Source organism: Coenobita brevimanus, chromosome 92 (genome assembly GCF_032717465.1).
Source record: "Coenobita brevimanus isolate Jiangsu-jjx chromosome 92, ASM3271746v2, whole genome shotgun sequence".
In the NCBI taxonomy this organism is placed as follows: domain Eukaryota; kingdom Metazoa; phylum Arthropoda; class Malacostraca; order Decapoda; family Coenobitidae; genus Coenobita; species Coenobita brevimanus.
The window spans coordinates 22854307-22871754 of NC_137045.1; the positions used below are offsets into that span (position 1 = coordinate 22854307).

The 17448-nt window shown below is 43.9% G+C and overlaps 1 protein-coding gene across 1 annotated transcript in view; it reads left to right on the top strand.

Moving 5' to 3' along the window:
- LOC145412139 (protein unc-13 homolog 4B-like) overlaps nt 1-17448 on the top strand; it is a 789854-nt gene that overhangs the window by 643322 nt on the left and 129084 nt on the right. The window contains exon 19 of the mRNA XM_080282072.1: nt 16635-16768. Coding sequence (XP_080138198.1) covers nt 16635-16768 — 134 coding nt within the window. The remainder of the gene's footprint in view (nt 1-16634; nt 16769-17448) is intronic.

A 17448-nucleotide genomic window follows, 5' to 3' on the forward strand; every position in this document is an offset into this window, starting at 1 on the left:
AGCATACAACAACTCCCACGGGAGTCCGTTTCTAAAGTCACCTGAAGGGGCTTCAAGTACCATGATAAACAACATGGGACTCAAGACTGACCCCTGATGCACACCAACGTTCACGGAAAACTCATCACTCAAATCTCCATTCACTCTTACCTGGGTGTGAGCACCCACATACATAGCCATAACCACCCTAACCAGCCACTCCTCCAAGCCAAGCTTTCTCATTGCCCACTTCACCACCTCTCTAGGAACTCTGTCAAAGGCCTTTTCAAAAGCAACAAAAACAAAATAAAGATCCCTTCTCCTACCAATATATTTTTCCTGAAGCTGTCAAACAATGAATATAGCATCAGTGGTCCCCCTACCTGGCATAAACCCAAACTGCATCTCATCAATATTCACTCTTTCTTGAATCATACCTTCTAAAACTCTTTCCATTACCTTCATTATCTGATCTAAAAGCATTATACCTCTATAATTTCCTCTTTCCAGGGCATCACCCTTCCCTTTTTACACATTTACAATTACACTCTTCAGCCAATCATCTGGGACAACACACTCATAAATAATCCTATTAATCAGGTCAGTGACTAAACTCACCCCTGTATCGCCTGAGGCCTTCAACATTTCGGCAGTCAACCCAGACACACCTGCTGCCTTCCCCACCCTCATCCTGCCTATTGCCTCATTCACAGTAGCAGTATCAATCAAAGGCCAAGGGGCAGACACTGGATCTGCTGGCTCCAAACCTTCCCTGTCCCAGTCAAACTCCTCGTTCAACAACCGGTTATAATGCTCTCTCCATGCATCTTTAATATCCTCACTGTTCATCACTACCATTCCTTCATCATTCTTCACACACTGCTCTCCTATAATATCCCGATTATCCCTCTTCACCTGACCTGCCACCCTAAATGTATTTTTCCTTTCCACATGATTCAGGTTATCAAGTAATAGTCTCTGTGACTCAGACTTTGCCCTGTATACCTCTCTTCTAGCCCTACGCTTGGTAGCCAAATATTCCTCTTTCTACCACCTTTCTTCCATTCCCGGAAAAGCCTTCTTTTCTCCTTAACTGCAGCTTCTACACCCTCATCCTACCACCAAGTTACTTTATGTCTTGGTGGTCCTCTTGTCCAACCACATGTTACATCAGTAACTCTCAAGAAATTGTTCTTGAGGGCTCTGTACTGTTTATTAACGCCTCTGTCTACAGCTCCCTGTTCAGCCACCACTCTCCTCATCTCGCTATAGAAGGCATCCCTTACTACTTGGTTTTTCAGCTTCCATATTTTCCTCCTAGGTACATAAGTCCTCTTTTTCATCACTCGTTCTTTAAGCACCATATCACAAATCAATAGTTTGTGCTGCTGCACACACTCCTCACTCCCTATAACTTTAACATCCCTCACTAACCTCCTGTCGGCCCTGCTAACCAGAAAATAATCTATCTGACTGTTATTTCCCCCAGACTCATAAGTAATTAACCTACTGTCTCTTTTCCTAAAATATGTGTTGCACACAATCATGTCCGTTGCCTCCCCAGACTCGAGTATCCTTTCCCTTTCTGCATTCCTTATACCATACGCACATCCCCCATGCACTCCTTCATAACCTTGTGCTGCTTCACCTACATGACCATTTAAGTCCCCTCCCAACATGGATAAGTATAAACAAACTTTCAGTTAATCACAATAGTAGAAGAACTTAAGAAATTCAGTACATAAGTAAATAATAAACACAGTAAAGTAGACCGTCTCTGCACCAGATCAGTTGTGGGAAAGCTTAATCTGATAAAGCCAATAATCTGGTAAGTCCGATCCCCCCCCCCCCCCGAAGTGAGATTTCAAGCACATAATGGAATAAATGAGCAAAATAGCATATTCTAGTTTAAAAAATGAAAATTATATCCATTATACACTAACTTGGCCCATAATTTCACACCCCTGTCAAGCACTTCTTCATGACTTGCACAGTACTCTGTAACTACAGCCTTGCATTGCAACTCAACAGTCATGAGGGGGAGAGGGCCAGGTTGCAGTAAAAAAGGTAGGAAACTTATGTATTGTACACTGTACTTGTATATATGGATGTAGACTGTTCATGGATTTGGAGAAAGCAAATGACAGGGTGGATAGACAAGGATTGTGGAAAGTATTAAGGATATGAGTAGATGGGAAATTGTTGAATGCCGTGAAAGGTATGTATGAGGGTGGTAAGGCGCAGTGCGTGTGGATAGTGAACTGAGTGAATTTTTTCTGTTTGAAGGTTGGATTGAAACAGAGATGTGTCATGTTTTCATGGTTGTTCAATCTGTATATGGTTGGGGTTATAAAAGAGACACAAGGTAGAGCAGTGGATGTTGGAGCAGCCCTATTGAGAGAGTGCAGTATTTGGAAACTCCCTGTACTGTTGTTTGCAGATGATACTGTGTTGTTAAGTGAAGACGAAGGGGAGCTGCAAGGCTTGATAGAAGAGTTTGGGAGAGTGTGTAAGAAACGGAATCTAAAGGTGAATGTAGGGAAGAGTAAAGCTATGGTCTTTGAGAGAGGTGAAGTCAGTGAATGTACAGATAGGTTGGATGAGGAGGAAATGGAAAATGTGAATGCATTTAAGTACGTGGGTAGTGTGATGAGTATGGATGGGAGTTTAGAGGGGGAAGTGCTTGAAAGGGTACAACAAGGAAGATAGGTTGCTGGTTCCTTGAAAGCAGTGATAAGAAACAGAGAAGTGAACATGGAAGTGCTCCACTTTCTCTTTCTCGTCATCTTCATCCTTGGCCAGTGATTTGTTGCAGTTCAGCAGCAGTTCCCTCTTGTGTCTGGTCAAGGTGGCCAAGCACACCAGGATCCTCATCCACCCACTCTTGCAGCTCCTCCACAGCAGTGTTCACCTGCCTTGGAGCTACCAACATTTCTTTCATCCTCAGTGGCTCAAACTCCTCAGAATCATGCAATGGTGCTAGAGTCTTGGGGGTTCAGAGGGGTTTGCACCACCCATTCTTGAATGTGACAAGAGTCACTCTTTCTTCCACGCTTCTGCAGAGTTAAAAATGATGACCTTGACACTGTAATTTTTAAAAATTTGCAGAGTATTATTGCCCTAGGTGTCCTCATAGCCTTCTTGGTCCATCCCATCCTCAATCACAAGAGGCACTGTTGCGCGTACAGGTTTCTGTAGTACCTCTTTGCAATCTCTGTGACTTCATGGTCCATAGGATGGATGAAGGCAATGGTGTTAGCTGGCAGAAACAAAGCCATGATTCATCCATTCTTGCTGCTGAGTTTGGTGGAGGAAGGATGGGCTGGTTTATTATCCACCAACAACAATGCTTTCATGTTGTCAAGCTGATGCCATACATTTTATGATGCTGCCTCGTATAAGGGTCAGAGCTGTGGTGGAACCAGTCATTAATGATATCCTGGTTAAACTAGGCAGACTTGTTCCCATTTTACCCCACAGAAAGCTTGGCCATGATGTCTTTGAGTGACCTAGGTTACTTGCTTTTACCTGTTACTGGCTGTAGACGACAAGAGCCATCAGTGTTGGCACAGGCTAGAATGGAGGGATGCCACTTTATTGTTTTATGCCCTGGAGTGCTGCCAGTATTTTTCAGGGCCTGGGTATTTTGAGGAAGAGCACACTAGAATAGCCCAGTCTTATCTGCACTGTAGATTTGAAACTCATGTAGGCCCTCGTCCTCCATCAGCTTTCTAAGATGCTGGATAAATGGTTCCAAAGCATTGACATCAGCATCAAGCATCTCCCCAGTTATGACCCTATTAATAATACCATGACATCCCTTAAACCTCCTCAGCCAGCCATCACCACACTAGAAATTTTCTTCTCCTAGTTGAGTAACATGTTGGATATCCAGGCCACATACAGGAACATCCCCAGCTTATACTTTTGTGTACCACATATTCACCACTGAGTCTAGTTTTTGGTTGGGCAGTTTCCTGCTCCTAAATGCATCCTTTCCCTTCCTCACTCCTTCCATATATATTTAGAAGCCCTTTGTTTTGTTGTTGGCCTTCAGGATGTCATGCAGGGTCGATCACTTAATCCTAAATTTGCAACTGAGGTCACCCCTGCTAATGTGTCTCGATCGCTTCCATCTCCATAAAGTTTAAAATCTTCCTCTATGCTTTCTCAGTGGAGGAGTGGGAAGATGATTCCTTATGAGAAACCATTTTTCACAGTCACTCTGGGGTAACACTTTTCACATTCAAAAGACATGAGATATGGAGGCAGAGATGTTTACACAGTGAAAGATGCAGCAAGACTGACTTTGACCATGTGCAGTACAGGGTGTCCACAGCTGCCTATCCCACCCAGACCTACTGGAAATATCCCAATGTACCACTGCTTCCCACCCGCACATCCCCGACCAAGCCCAGGCAGTTGGGGAAAACCACCACCAGCGTTGGTAACTGCATTCCAAGCCATCCAACCAATGTGCGGGAAACAATCCGTTAGGCCTGTGCGATACTCTCTGCGTGATGGATAGCATACATTAAATGCAAAAAAGTGTCCAGTGGGCCTATAGTTATCTGGATGGTCCCCGTGATTTTTTATCATTTAACAGATAGTATCCAATATGTATGACGGTATGTCCAGGGGCCCTCAAAATGTTCATTAAAGCTGATATTTGGTCTAGTGGGGTATGGTGAAGCAAGGGTCTACTGTAAATCTTCTCTGTTTTCCACACAATGTGGATTGCTTAAATGTAATATTTACATGTTATTTTGAAGTGCAGTAATACCTTGATATACGATACCCCTAGATGAGATACCATGGCTTAACAATGGGAGTAGAAATACTGTACCGCCATACCCCACCTAACGATGGCCAAACCCCGGTTTAACAATGCATTTTGATTTTTTTTTTTTTTTTTTTTTTTTTTGACAATATTTTAGACTAAAATTGTGTTTAGGTTGATTTATAAACGGTTTTTAGACTTAATGTGTTTTAGCCATATGTGAAGTGAACATTGTCATTTTGGGGTACAGTTTACTAAGCTTGATTTTTTCCTGACTTATATTTGACGATTTTTAGATTTTATTTGTTGGTTTTAGTGAGTTATTTAGAGGTGTTAGGCTTAGGTTAGCTTCCTTGATGGCTGTTAGGCTATATAAATTGGCTTTAACCTGCCGCGTCCCATTGACGTACTGGTATATATACATCCACATGTTTTGTCACTGTCAGTCCTATTGACTTATATAAACGCGCATCAATTGCAAGGTCCCTAATTTGCACAATTTTCAATTTTCGTGCGTGACTTTTGGTACGTATACACGGGACACCTTCCTCTACAAGATGCCAGGCACGGACAATGCCTTACCCCGCATGACCTCCCCCCCTCCTCACGCTATTGTCTCAGCAGTTCACCTGTTACCAGTGACTTGGCCAGTAAAGACATGTCGTGCCACAGTACGAAATTTAGGGCCAGAGTGATTCCCCAATCGATGACAATGTGGAGGACAAAGTTTACGTAGCATTAGAGGAAGAAACAATCAGAAATGATGATCAGGTAATGTCGCCAAAAAAGGTCAGGTATGTTGATGTGTTTGGTGAGTGAAACAATGCTTATATTGCCTATATTACTGTGTGAAAACCAATATACTCTCGTACTACATATAAATTCGTACCAAATAAATAAATAAATACCGTTTATGAGCGGTGTGGAATAGTTACCCTCCCATAGAACTTGTTTTCTTTGGAGCCAGCCTAATAGAACACTCAGTAAGGTAAGAGTTACTGCTACCTGTATTAAGTATTTTAAACCTCAGATGAGCAATTTCTATATTAATTTTTGATGTTTCTAGCCAAAAGCGGAGGTTTGAGCCAAAAAATTTTTTTTGCAAAATTGGTTGGGATTGGGGGGAGTCAGTGGTGGAAAATCGGTCGGGACGGGGCGGGTAAAACTTGTTTTTGGGCTCATTTGCATGGGTTTTGGGCTTGGTTGGGGGGGGGGGAACCCAAGGGTGGTGAACACTTCACATTACTGTACATATTAAAAGTACAGTAACCTCTCAACTAACGCGAGTTTAAAGAACACGTTTTCGTTTTAACACGAGCAGATATTTAAGGAGATATGTTTAACTAACAAGGGTTTCTCGATTTAACGCAACTTTACACGTACGTGATGGTTTCAGATTAGCTGTGGGTGCCTTGGACAGTCCCGAGCTGATAGACCGTGTGTGGCAGTTTATGCATAAATACAATTTTCTATTTGTTTGTTGCTTAAACTGGTTTTATTCACACTGTAATAATCGAAAATGAAGTTTGGCCCCATTCTGAGCAATTTGGCTCATTTTTGGACAAAACTTGGCCAGGAAAGTGATGGCAGATCTAAGCTGTTACAACTTGATGCTGCAGAACAGAAAGGAGAAAACCACTCAGACCAAGATAAAGCAGTTCATTATGAAGAAGACAGAAAACTTAAGAGAGTTATCTTCATCACCAGTAGCACGGGAGGAAGAGGAAGAGGAAGGACAGCAGAGTGAGGAGGGACAGCAGAGCGAAGAGAGTCAACAAATTCAGGGTGGGGAGCGGTGGGAGGTGGGGGAGCGAGTGATACATAGATGAAGTGAGGCTGTGTGTTGTTATTGTTTGTGACCTACTTACTGTAATGAAAATGTTGCTTTTACTGTAGTGTTTTTATGACCTACTACTGCATTAATAATGTTGAGGAACTTTCACAATGCCTTGAATGAAGCAGAATTAAAAGAAAATCCACGTAAAAAAAGAAAACAGTATGTAATTTGGGAGAAGTAAACAATGCTTTGGCCAAACTAGGGCTCAAATGTTGTTTATTTCTCCCCAAATATACTGTTTTTGTTTTTTATGTGGATTTTCCTTGAAATTAATATTGTTGCTTTTAAGTTTAGAGCAGCATAACTCCCCAAATGGGTAGACTTTCCCAGAGTCCAGGAACGTAATCCCAATATTACCATTGTTTCTTATGGGAAAATTATTTAAAAAAAACACGTTTTTAAGTAACACGACCTCTCCAGGAACCTAACCCTTGTGTTATTTGAGAGGTAATTGTACCCTGATATACAATACCCTTCCTAAGGATGGGGTTTTACCTAACCAGTTACATTGTTAACCCACCGTGTGCCAGCTATTTTTAGCCCTGTGGGCCGCTTCCGTGCCGGCCATTTTTCGACCATTTTTTTATTGGCTAAAATGACAGATTTTGATATGAAAACAATGAATTTCACCATTAAAATGCTCACCGAAGCTCAGAAATGGGTTTTATTGCGACCTGCATACTTGTATACAGGTATACCCGCTCTCTCACGCTCGCCATGAACGTGAGAGAAAGCCGTTTCCTGTGTAAGGTATACTTAGGTATTAATGCTGGGAAGGTATAGCAATGTTCCGTACACTTTTCTGATTACTTATTACTTCAACAGGTATCACAATTTGTGTGTCTTTCTCACTGTGAATTCATTATCTTACACATACTTGAAGATAGGTACAACCTGACCTCATTATGTACAGTCCTGGCACTTACAAGAAGGTATTTACAACTTGACTTCACTATATAGTCCGTACACTTACAAGAAAATATTTACAACTTACACTTACATGAAAATATTTACAAAATGCCTTCACTATGTACAGCACTGGGTGAGGCGCACAGGCAGAGTGAGCGTGAGGGGGGGAGTGAGTGAGTGTACGGCTTTGATATCCTGTGGGATGGTAGAGGAACAGTTACCATCCATGCCTGCCAATTTTTACCCCTGAATCTTGAAAAATGCAGTCACAGTGAATTTCTTTATTTTAAACTGTTTTAAAACGGCACTGACACTAGCCACAGAATTATGTCAGACCGTTTTAAAATGGCACTGGCACGTGGCGGGTTAAACCCGGATATGCCTGTATTCTTCATTCAGGGCAGGCTGTGTTCGATTTGTGCAGTTTAATAGTTTTCATGAGCACTAGTAACTTGGACATTTAATAATTGTTAAAAGCCCTATACACAGTCATGATTGTGCTGTCATGGTGATTGTGCAATCATTGACTTTAGCCATACACTAGTATCCAGATTGTGCAATCGTCACTTATTTTGTGTGGTGCACCTTATAAAGATGAGTACCTGGAGGCAGTATATATGGCAATAATTCTTGCTATAGAGAAGTGTTGTAAAACTGGCCACCCTTGAAATAAGCCTGGCCACCCCAAATTTCTGAGGGAATATCCCCAGTCTCCCTAGAGAGTATTCTTTGAGCCACCCCATAACTGGACTAGTACTTGACACTACAGAGCCCAAGAGGGGGGGGAAAAAAATAAAAAATGTGGTTAAAAAAGTGTGGATGAAGGACCAACATAAGAGAAAATCAGAACACACACACACACACACACACACACACACACACACAGCCCTTTTGCAGGACCATGATTACACAGTCATTCCTATACACCATCAGGCATGATTATACAAGCTTCATGCTTGATGTGAAAATATCAAACCCTGTTGGATACTCAGCAGTCATTTATGCAAGCCTTCAATCACACCCCAACACAACAACATTTATGCAAGCCTTCAATCACACCCTTACACAACAACAATATCCAACTCAATCCTGCATCATCTTTGATCATACTGGGGATTTCATTCTCGCAGATTTATCTTGGATTTATGATATTACCCCTCTTGTAAAATCTGCTTCCAATAGATCAGGTTTGGTATGCTGATTCTGAGTGTTTTGTACCCCTGTACAGTTGTTAATTATATACAGGGGTCTTATTTGGCCTTGTGTAGAGTACAATTCTCGTGTGTGGAGAGGCTTTCCACATACAGGTATACCCCGGTTTAACGATGTAATTGGTTACGTAAAACCCCATCATTAGGCAGGGTATTGTATAGCAGGGTACTTTTAACATGTAAAGTAATGGGAAGTGTTTATCAGCCTTGGGTTCCACCCCCCTACCATGTCCAAAACCCACCCAAATGAGCCCCAAAACAAGTTTAAAGCCAATCTAAATGGCCTAACAGCTGTAAAGAAAGCTCACCTAAGCCTAAAACCTGTAAATAACTCACAAAACCTACAAATATCTGAAAATCATAAAAAATAGCTTAGAAAATATCAAACACCTCTCATTGCTTACTTCTTGTAAGTCCATGTCTGGTCCTGGTCATCATCTTTGTTATCCCCCCAGAGGCTAGGGGACATGTGATGCTCCCTAGCACTCAGTCCTCCTCCTCAAAGCCCTCAGACCCCATCTCTGTGGGAGGGTCAGGGGGAGGGAGAAGCCTGGCGAGGTGGGGTGATCGTAGTGGGAGACTGATGCACTGGCTCTGGAGGGTGGTGATGGAGTGAAATGCAATGACTCAGGCAGTGGCGATGGGGTGCGATGCGATGGCTCAGGCTGTGGTGATGGGGTGCAATGCGATGGTTCAGGCGGTGGCGATGAGATGTGATGCGATGGTTCTGGGGGTGACGATGGAGTGCAAGGCGATGACAGAGGAGGTGGTGAGGGAGACAGCTGCGATGACCAGTGAGGGGATGAGGGAGACCGCTGTGATGACTGATGAGGTAGCGATGGAGTCAGATGCAGTGGCTCACATCATGGTGAGGGAGACAGAGACAGTGGCTGAAGTGGTGAGGGAGATGGAGGCTGGGACAAGGAAGGCAGCGATGGAGAGATGGAGTGCCGCAGTGGAGACACAGGTGACACAGGAGATGGGGATTGGCTGGAGGTTAGGTCCAGCACAAGCGGCTGAGCACGTCCTCAGCAGGATGAGGCCCTGGGTGTTTCTCTGCTGATTGGTGGCTGGGGAGATGCTCTGCTGGTTGGAGGATGGGGAGATGCTCTGCTGGCTGATGGCTGGGATGATGCTCTGCACGTCAAAGGCTGGGGAGATCCATTATGGCTCGCTGGCATGGTGGGGGCCTTTTTGAAGAAGGCAGTGATTGTAGTCTGCCTGGCCACCTTCTTCTTTTCCTCCAGCATCGTCCTATTCACCTTCATCGTCCTATTCACCTTCATCGTCCTATTCACCTTCATCCCCTCCTTCAGCTGATTAGCTGTGTCTCTGTTTTGTTCTGGGAGGTGTGCATTAGTGCAGTGATCTTGTCCAGCTTGGTCAGCATCTCCCTCAGAATTGTAATATTGAGGGCTTGCACTTAAGGGACAACCTCCTCCTCCTGTCCCTCCTGGTGCACCCACTGAATCTCCATGTTGAGGAGCTTCTTATTGCTGAGCTCCTCCCTGTGGTTTCCAGGACCTCCTCCATGTCCTCCTCATCAACCTTCCAGAAGCCCACCTCGTACGACAGTTCAACAATTTCCTGCCACACACGCTGCACCGGCAGAGCTTGCATGCCCTCGGGGAAGCCAGCGAAGGAGTGCACGCACTCTGGCCACAGCTTCCGCCACACACTGTTCATGGTGGGCAGGCTAACTTCCTGCCACACAGCAGTGATGTTCTCTGTGGCATGGTGTATATTGTAGCCTTTCCAGAACTTCTGCACTGTCATCTTATCGTCGCTGTCGCAGGCCCCCACCAACTGCTGCATAGTGCGGCAGAGGTAATACACTTTAATAGTAGCGATCACCCCTTCGTCCATGGGTTGCAACAACTGCATGGTGTTGGGGGGCAGGAACACCACTTCAGTGTTGCTTGCCCACTCCTTCATCATGGGATGGTGGCTAGGTGCGTTGTCTATCACCAAGAAAAATCTGTTCGCCAAATTCTCCCTAGCATGCCTCTTGAGGACACGTGAGAGGCAGGAGTGGAAATGTGACGAACAGATGTTGGAAGTCAGCTAGGCCTTCTTGTTGGACTTCCAAATCACCCCAAGATTTTCTTTCACATTCCCCACCAGAGCCCTGGGGTTCTTGGAGTGGTAGACAAGGAGCGACATCAACTTGAGGTAGCCCTCGGTACTGCCCCCCAGCAGCAGTGTAAGCCGGTCCATCAAGGCCTTGAACCCTGGCGTAGACTTTTCTTCTGTTGCAAGAAATGTCTTTGAGGTCATTCTCTTCCAAAAGAGCCCAGTCTCATCAATATTCAAGACCTGCTTTGCACAGTAGCCACACTCTGCAATGATGGGTTTTAACTCATCAGCAAATGCTGCCGCTGCCACCGTATCCGCACTCGCCGCCTCACTGTACATCTTCACATGGAGGAGATTAGCACACCTCTTGAAGCGGTCAAAAAACCCATGGCTAGCCTTTAAGGTCTGGCTAGCATCAAGATCCTGCCTCACCTTGATTTCATCCCATAGTGAGAGAGCCTTGGTGCAAATAATTGCCTGACTTATGGGTGCCTTCCTCCTGTTCTGGCCCTCCACCCGCGTACGGAGCATCTGCTCCAGCTCCTCCATCGCAGGCTCTCTTTGGTGGGTGATACAGGAGGTGGATAAGGTTGCAACTTCCCCAGCAGCAGCCTTAATGGCCTTCCCCTTCTTGATGATGGTGGAGACAGTTGACTGGGCCAAGTGGAGAGCTGAGGCGATAGCACACACACCCTCACCTTTTTTATGGCGCTTAAGAATATCTTATTTGACTTCCAGAGACACAGTTTTACACACACGCTTCACTGGAACATCACCAGCACCAACACTAGCAGGGCTCTTACCACACTGACTAGGGCCTCCACTAGCACCACCACCAGCCCTACTACGTGCAACACCCTTACCAGACATGATCACACTTATTTAGGCCAAAAATCACACAAAATCACACTCCACACACAATTACTATCTCTGTTCGTACTTAGTTACAATGCACTACTATAGTGGCTTGCGTAATGTTGGTGGTGCAACATGATGTGTGCTGCCAAGCGTAAAAGAGTTCCTCACTCTGAGATGGCTGGTGTGAGAAGAATGATACGGGTGAGCATGGGGTGAACGATGGCTGTGGGGGTTGTGTGAGCGTTTCTGCACATCCTAGGAGGCGGGTGGGATCAGCTGGCCACAGGAACATGCATGATTCAAAATTTTGGCCTATTGCCTATGGACGCGACATGGGAGGGCCCATTGTTAAACAGGGGTGCTGCCATCATGTAGTGGGGTACTGTGGTATTTGTACCCCTATCACTAAGCTGGGGTATTGCATCTAGGGGTATCATATATCAGGGTATACCTGTACACCTCTTCTCATTAAGATGAAGTAAAAGACTTTTCTTCTCATTAACTCTCCTCCTCTTACTGGCTCCCTCCAACCTCTGTCTCTTCACCACAGTGTTGCATCTTTATTTCTTTTCTGTCTCTACTTCAATAGTCACTGCCCCTCTGAACTGTCTGCTTGCATCCCTCCACCATTACAGTGGGCACGTAGCACCCATCAAGCAACAAACTCTCATTCCTTTTCTGTCCAGCTCTCAAATGCAAGAGTTAACCATTACTCCCAGTCCTTTATGTATGCAAGAGGTCAGCTCTGGAACTGTTTTTCTCTGTATCTCCTACTGCCTATGACCTCCAGTTTTTCAAATGCAGTGTGTCCAGGTATCTCAGAATTAACAGATCTTGAAGTTGGCTCTTTTATCTTTTTTTTTTTTTTTTCTTAGAGGAAACAATCTTGTGGGCATCTGGCCTTTGGCTCCTTTTTCCTTGGTTATAAAAAAAAAAAATGTGTTTATCTATAGCCAGATGCCCTATTTCTGTAAGGGGGGACCACAAACAAATTGCCTCCATGTCGCCCTGTCCCCTGTTATTTCGTTGCCCTCCCCCAGACTTACACCTCCCTCACTCATATACCTCTCCACCCCATCTCACTACCTTATCCTCAGTCTTCACCTCCCTTTCCCCCCTTTCCACCTCACTCACATATACTGTCATTGATCTCTTACTCTCCATCCTCTCCTTATGGCCAAACTACTTCAGTGTATTTTTCCAGATGCTTTCTGTCATATCCACATCCACACCAAAATGCTCTCTCATGTCCTCATTTGTCAGTCTGTCTTTCCGTGTAACTCCATATGCTCCTCTCAGATAACTACTCTTGACTTGTGTCCTTCCAACAAAGTCCAAGCTTTGCTTCCATACATAAGAGTGGGTATCACAGTACTATCATGCAGCGACTTTTGTACTTTCATGCTCACTTCCCTGTTTCTTATCATGCTTTCAGTGAACCCTGTTGTACCCTTTCAAGCACTTCATCCTTGAAACTTCCATCCTTCCGTATCACATTACACAAATACAAACATGCACTCACATTTTCCATTTCCTCACCATCCAACCTCACTGTGCATTCAGTGACTTCGTTTCTCTCGAAGACCACAACTTTACTCTCCTATTTTCATCTTTATATTATGTCATACATACTCACCAAAACTCATTCTGTAAGCCATGCAGTTCTTTTTCATCTTCATTTAATAATACAATATCATCTGCAAGCAACAGAACAGAAAGTTTCCAGATGCTGCCCTCTCTCATTAGGTCTGCTTCAACAACCACTGCCCTATCTTGTATCTCTTTTATAAATTCATCCATGTACAGATTGAACAGCCATGGAGACCTGACACATCCCTGTTTCAATCCAACATTCAGACAGAAAAATTCACTCAGTTCACTGTCAACAGGTACTGCAGCCTTAGCACCCTTGTACATACTCCTCGTGGAATTCGACGGCTTCCCATTTACTCTGCATATTCTTAATATTTTCCACATTCCTTGTCTATCCACCCTGTCCTGTGGTTTCCCCAAATGGATGAAGGCACATACATCTTTCCCTTCTTTAGAAAATCTTCCACTAAACACCTTTAGGATGAATATCTGATCTTCACAACCTCTTCCCATCCTGAAACCTTCCTGTTGTATACGTTGGTTATTTCCTCAACTCTGTCAATAAGTATCCTGCCATATAATTTTCTTATTACACTAAGAAGACAAATACCCCTATAATTATCACACACTTCTTTTTGCCCATTTTCTTTGTACAGTACATCCATGTGACTACCACACACTGCATGGTCTCCATTTTTTGTGTAGAGGGAAATAATTATACATGACTTCCGGTCCTCTGAGACTCTACCTTACTCCCAGGCCAGTCTGCACATCTTCAATAACAATTTTACTATTGTCTTTCCCAAGTGTTTCAGCATTTCACCACACACTCCATCAGCTCCTGGGGATTTCCCCATTTTATTTTTTTTTTAAATTGCTTCCACTACTTCCATCTTACTGGTCTCTTCCTCCTCTTATCCTCTCCTCCCAGCCATTCCTCAGCCACTTATGCTCGTGTTACTTTCAATATCTTCTTTTTAACAATGCCTTAAACAGTTCTCTCCATATTCACTTTTTCTCCTTTCTCCACCAGCATTCTGCCATTTTTATCCTTCACACCTCTGCCACCTTCTTTACCATCCTGCCTTATTCTTGTAACCTCCCTCCAGAACATTTTCATTCATTCCCAGCACCATACTCTCATATTCCTTCCAAACTCCTCAGCCACTCTCTTACTACTCATTTCACCTCTCTTCTTCACATACTGTATAACTCTGTTCTGTCTCTCAACTTTCTCCATGCCTCTGCTTCCCATCCACTCACTGTATGCTTTCTTCTTATGTGACAGCTTGTCGCACCTCTTCATTCCACCATGATATTCCTTGAACCCCCTTTCATCTTCACCCCACACACCACCTCATATCTGATTTGTTATCCAGGAATACATCCCAATTGTATAAAGATATTAGCTTGTACAGGCAGGTTAAAAACACCATTCATTACCAACTAACTTCAGTTTTGTTCAAAATATAAATGGATGGGGTGATGGGAGAAGTAAAAGCACAAGTAATGGAGAGAGGGATGGCATTGGAAATGAATGGTGATGGATGGAATATCTCAAATATTTTGTATGCTGATGATGTAGTACTGCTTGCAAGTACCAGACAAGAACTTGGTAGGCTAGTGCAGAGTTTTATTGATGTCTGTGAATGTTGTGCCTTGAGAGTAATTGTAGAAAAGAGTAAAATGATGGTTATTGAGAGAGAAGGTGACTCCTAGTGTGATGTTACAGTGAATGGAGAGAGACTGGAATTGGTGGGAGAGTTCAAATACCTGGGCACAGTGATAGAAAAGAGAGGAAAATGTGCAAAAGAAGTTGAAAGCAGAGTGACACAAGGAAGAAAAGTAGCTGGTGCAATGAAGGCCTTGATAAGAAACTGAGGCATGAGTGTTGCAGCTGCATGAGGCCTACATGAGGGAGTGTTAGTACCAACTTTAACATAGGGTGTGGCATGAAAATGAAAAGTCAAGAGTAAGAGCAGTGGAGACAGGACTGCTGAGGAATGTATTTGCAGTACAGAGAGTGGATAGGATACGAAATAATGTGATCCATGAAAGATGTGGAATGAGGAAGTCGGTGGACACCAGAATTGAAGAGAGTGTCGTGAGATGGTATGGTCATGTGGAGAGAATGGATAACAATAGTGGTATGGTCATGTGGAGAGAATGGATAACAATAGAGTGGTGAAAAAGGTATATCTGAGCGAATTTGAATGATGGAAGAGGCGAGATAGGCCAAGGAGAAGGTGGAGAGGTATGGTGGATGAGTGTGTGAGGAAGAGAGATTTGGACATAGGTGAGACTAGGGAACTGACAAGAGATCGAGCTGTCTGTATGAATGTTGTAAGAAGAAGTGCAGGATCATGGATTTGGCGCCCCTTTTTAATGTGGCAGCATCCGGATTGACTCAATTGGATACGTTTATGAGAAGCTACTAAATGTGGTGAATGTTTTTGGCATATCTGATAGAGCCAGGATTCTGGGGGCTTGAATGATGAGTGAATGGAAGTGTGGCCCATTGGATTGGGCAGATTTGGGCTGTCTAGACATTGCTACTCCTCACCTTGGCCTAGGGTGGGAAAGGAGGTACGGATGATGATGATGATGATGATGACTTCAGTTTTGTAGTAGTAGTAGCAGTTGTTCCCTAGGCAGTCTGGCCGAACAGCCCCGAGTCCCTTAGGAAGGCCATGGCCGAGACCGGGCTTTCCCACAGAGCTCTCAAAGAGTGTATGTTGTGTTGTTGGCGTAGGTGATTATGTGCAATGCTGTCTTCCATAATGTGCTTGATAGTATGGGGTGTTGTGTTGCATCCTGGACAGGCATCAGCGACGGAGTCATCCAGCCTCTTCTGGTAGCTTGAGAGGGCTGGATGGTGCCCACATCTCAGCCTGGCCAGGTGGACCCTGTCCTCACGAGGAAGATAGGATTCAGAAGGGTGGATGTCAGGAGGCCGTGCATGCAGCTGTGTGTTGTCTTTCAGCTCCATGAATGCTTAGGGCCAACTGTACTTTGCTTGCTTTCCAAAATTCATGCAGTGGATGACAGCCTTGCAGTGGTTTACAGTTTCTCTTAGACCTTTACATATTAACATCCATTTACAATATTTAACAGTACTTTGTTTACTGCCAGACATTTTATTTAGCCTAGAAAGCACCCCAGTGTTGAGAGGCAGAACATTTCTCTTCCTCTTAGCCTCCTAGCCTACACAGTAAAATAGCATCCCTCATAAAAAAATAGAAAATCTGGGAAGTCAGTAGTAGTAGCCCTAAATGCCAGTATTTGCTAGCCATCTTTTCAGTTATGCCTGCATAGATGTAACACCTTCTTGTCTGTTTAGATGTTACTTCTGGTATTATATTTCTTATTAAGTTTTACCATTGTTTTTCAGAGTACCAGGCACTTCAGAAGACATTATGTAACTTGAAGATGCCAACTGAGAGCTTGATAGCAAAGTACTACAAGGAGCGCTATGAAGAATTGCAGCGCTCATACCATGCCTGCAATGCCGAGTTGGTAGTCAGGGTAAGTTGTAGACACAATCTTTAAAAAACAATACAAAGTACAGTAAAAGCTCGATTAACCGGAATGCATGGGGAGTCTTCCATTCCGGATATTGAACCTTCTGGATAATCAAATGTTACTCTTAGAAATTTTCTGGGAGGTCAGACAAATGAAATAGTACCAAACTTGGGACTTTATTTCATAAAGTACATTTATTCAGTACAGTATTAGATACAGTACAGGTAAGATACAGTACAGGTACACTTATGCTTACTAATATCTGCCCAGGGGTGCCCCCTCCCTACCTCAGAATACACAGGGAAGAGGGGAGGGGGGGACGAAACAAGCTCCACCTGCCACTACCCCAGCTCCCGACCATCCCCCATACCCCTACCAAACCCCCCACCCCATCCATCATTCTTAACTAGCAGTTACATCTCAAGCTGATTTCATGCTTAACACTCTTGGTCCCACTACTAATACAAACAAAGAACATTAGAATATGTTAAAAGAATATAACTATCAACATGTTGCAACAAGAAATTAATGCATCATGACGTTGACAGTAAAACAAAAACGTTAACAACGGCCACCTCAGGCCTCCTGTATTGGGTGCACTGCTTTCCGCACACACACACACACACACACACACACACACACACACACACACACACACACACACACACACACACACACACACA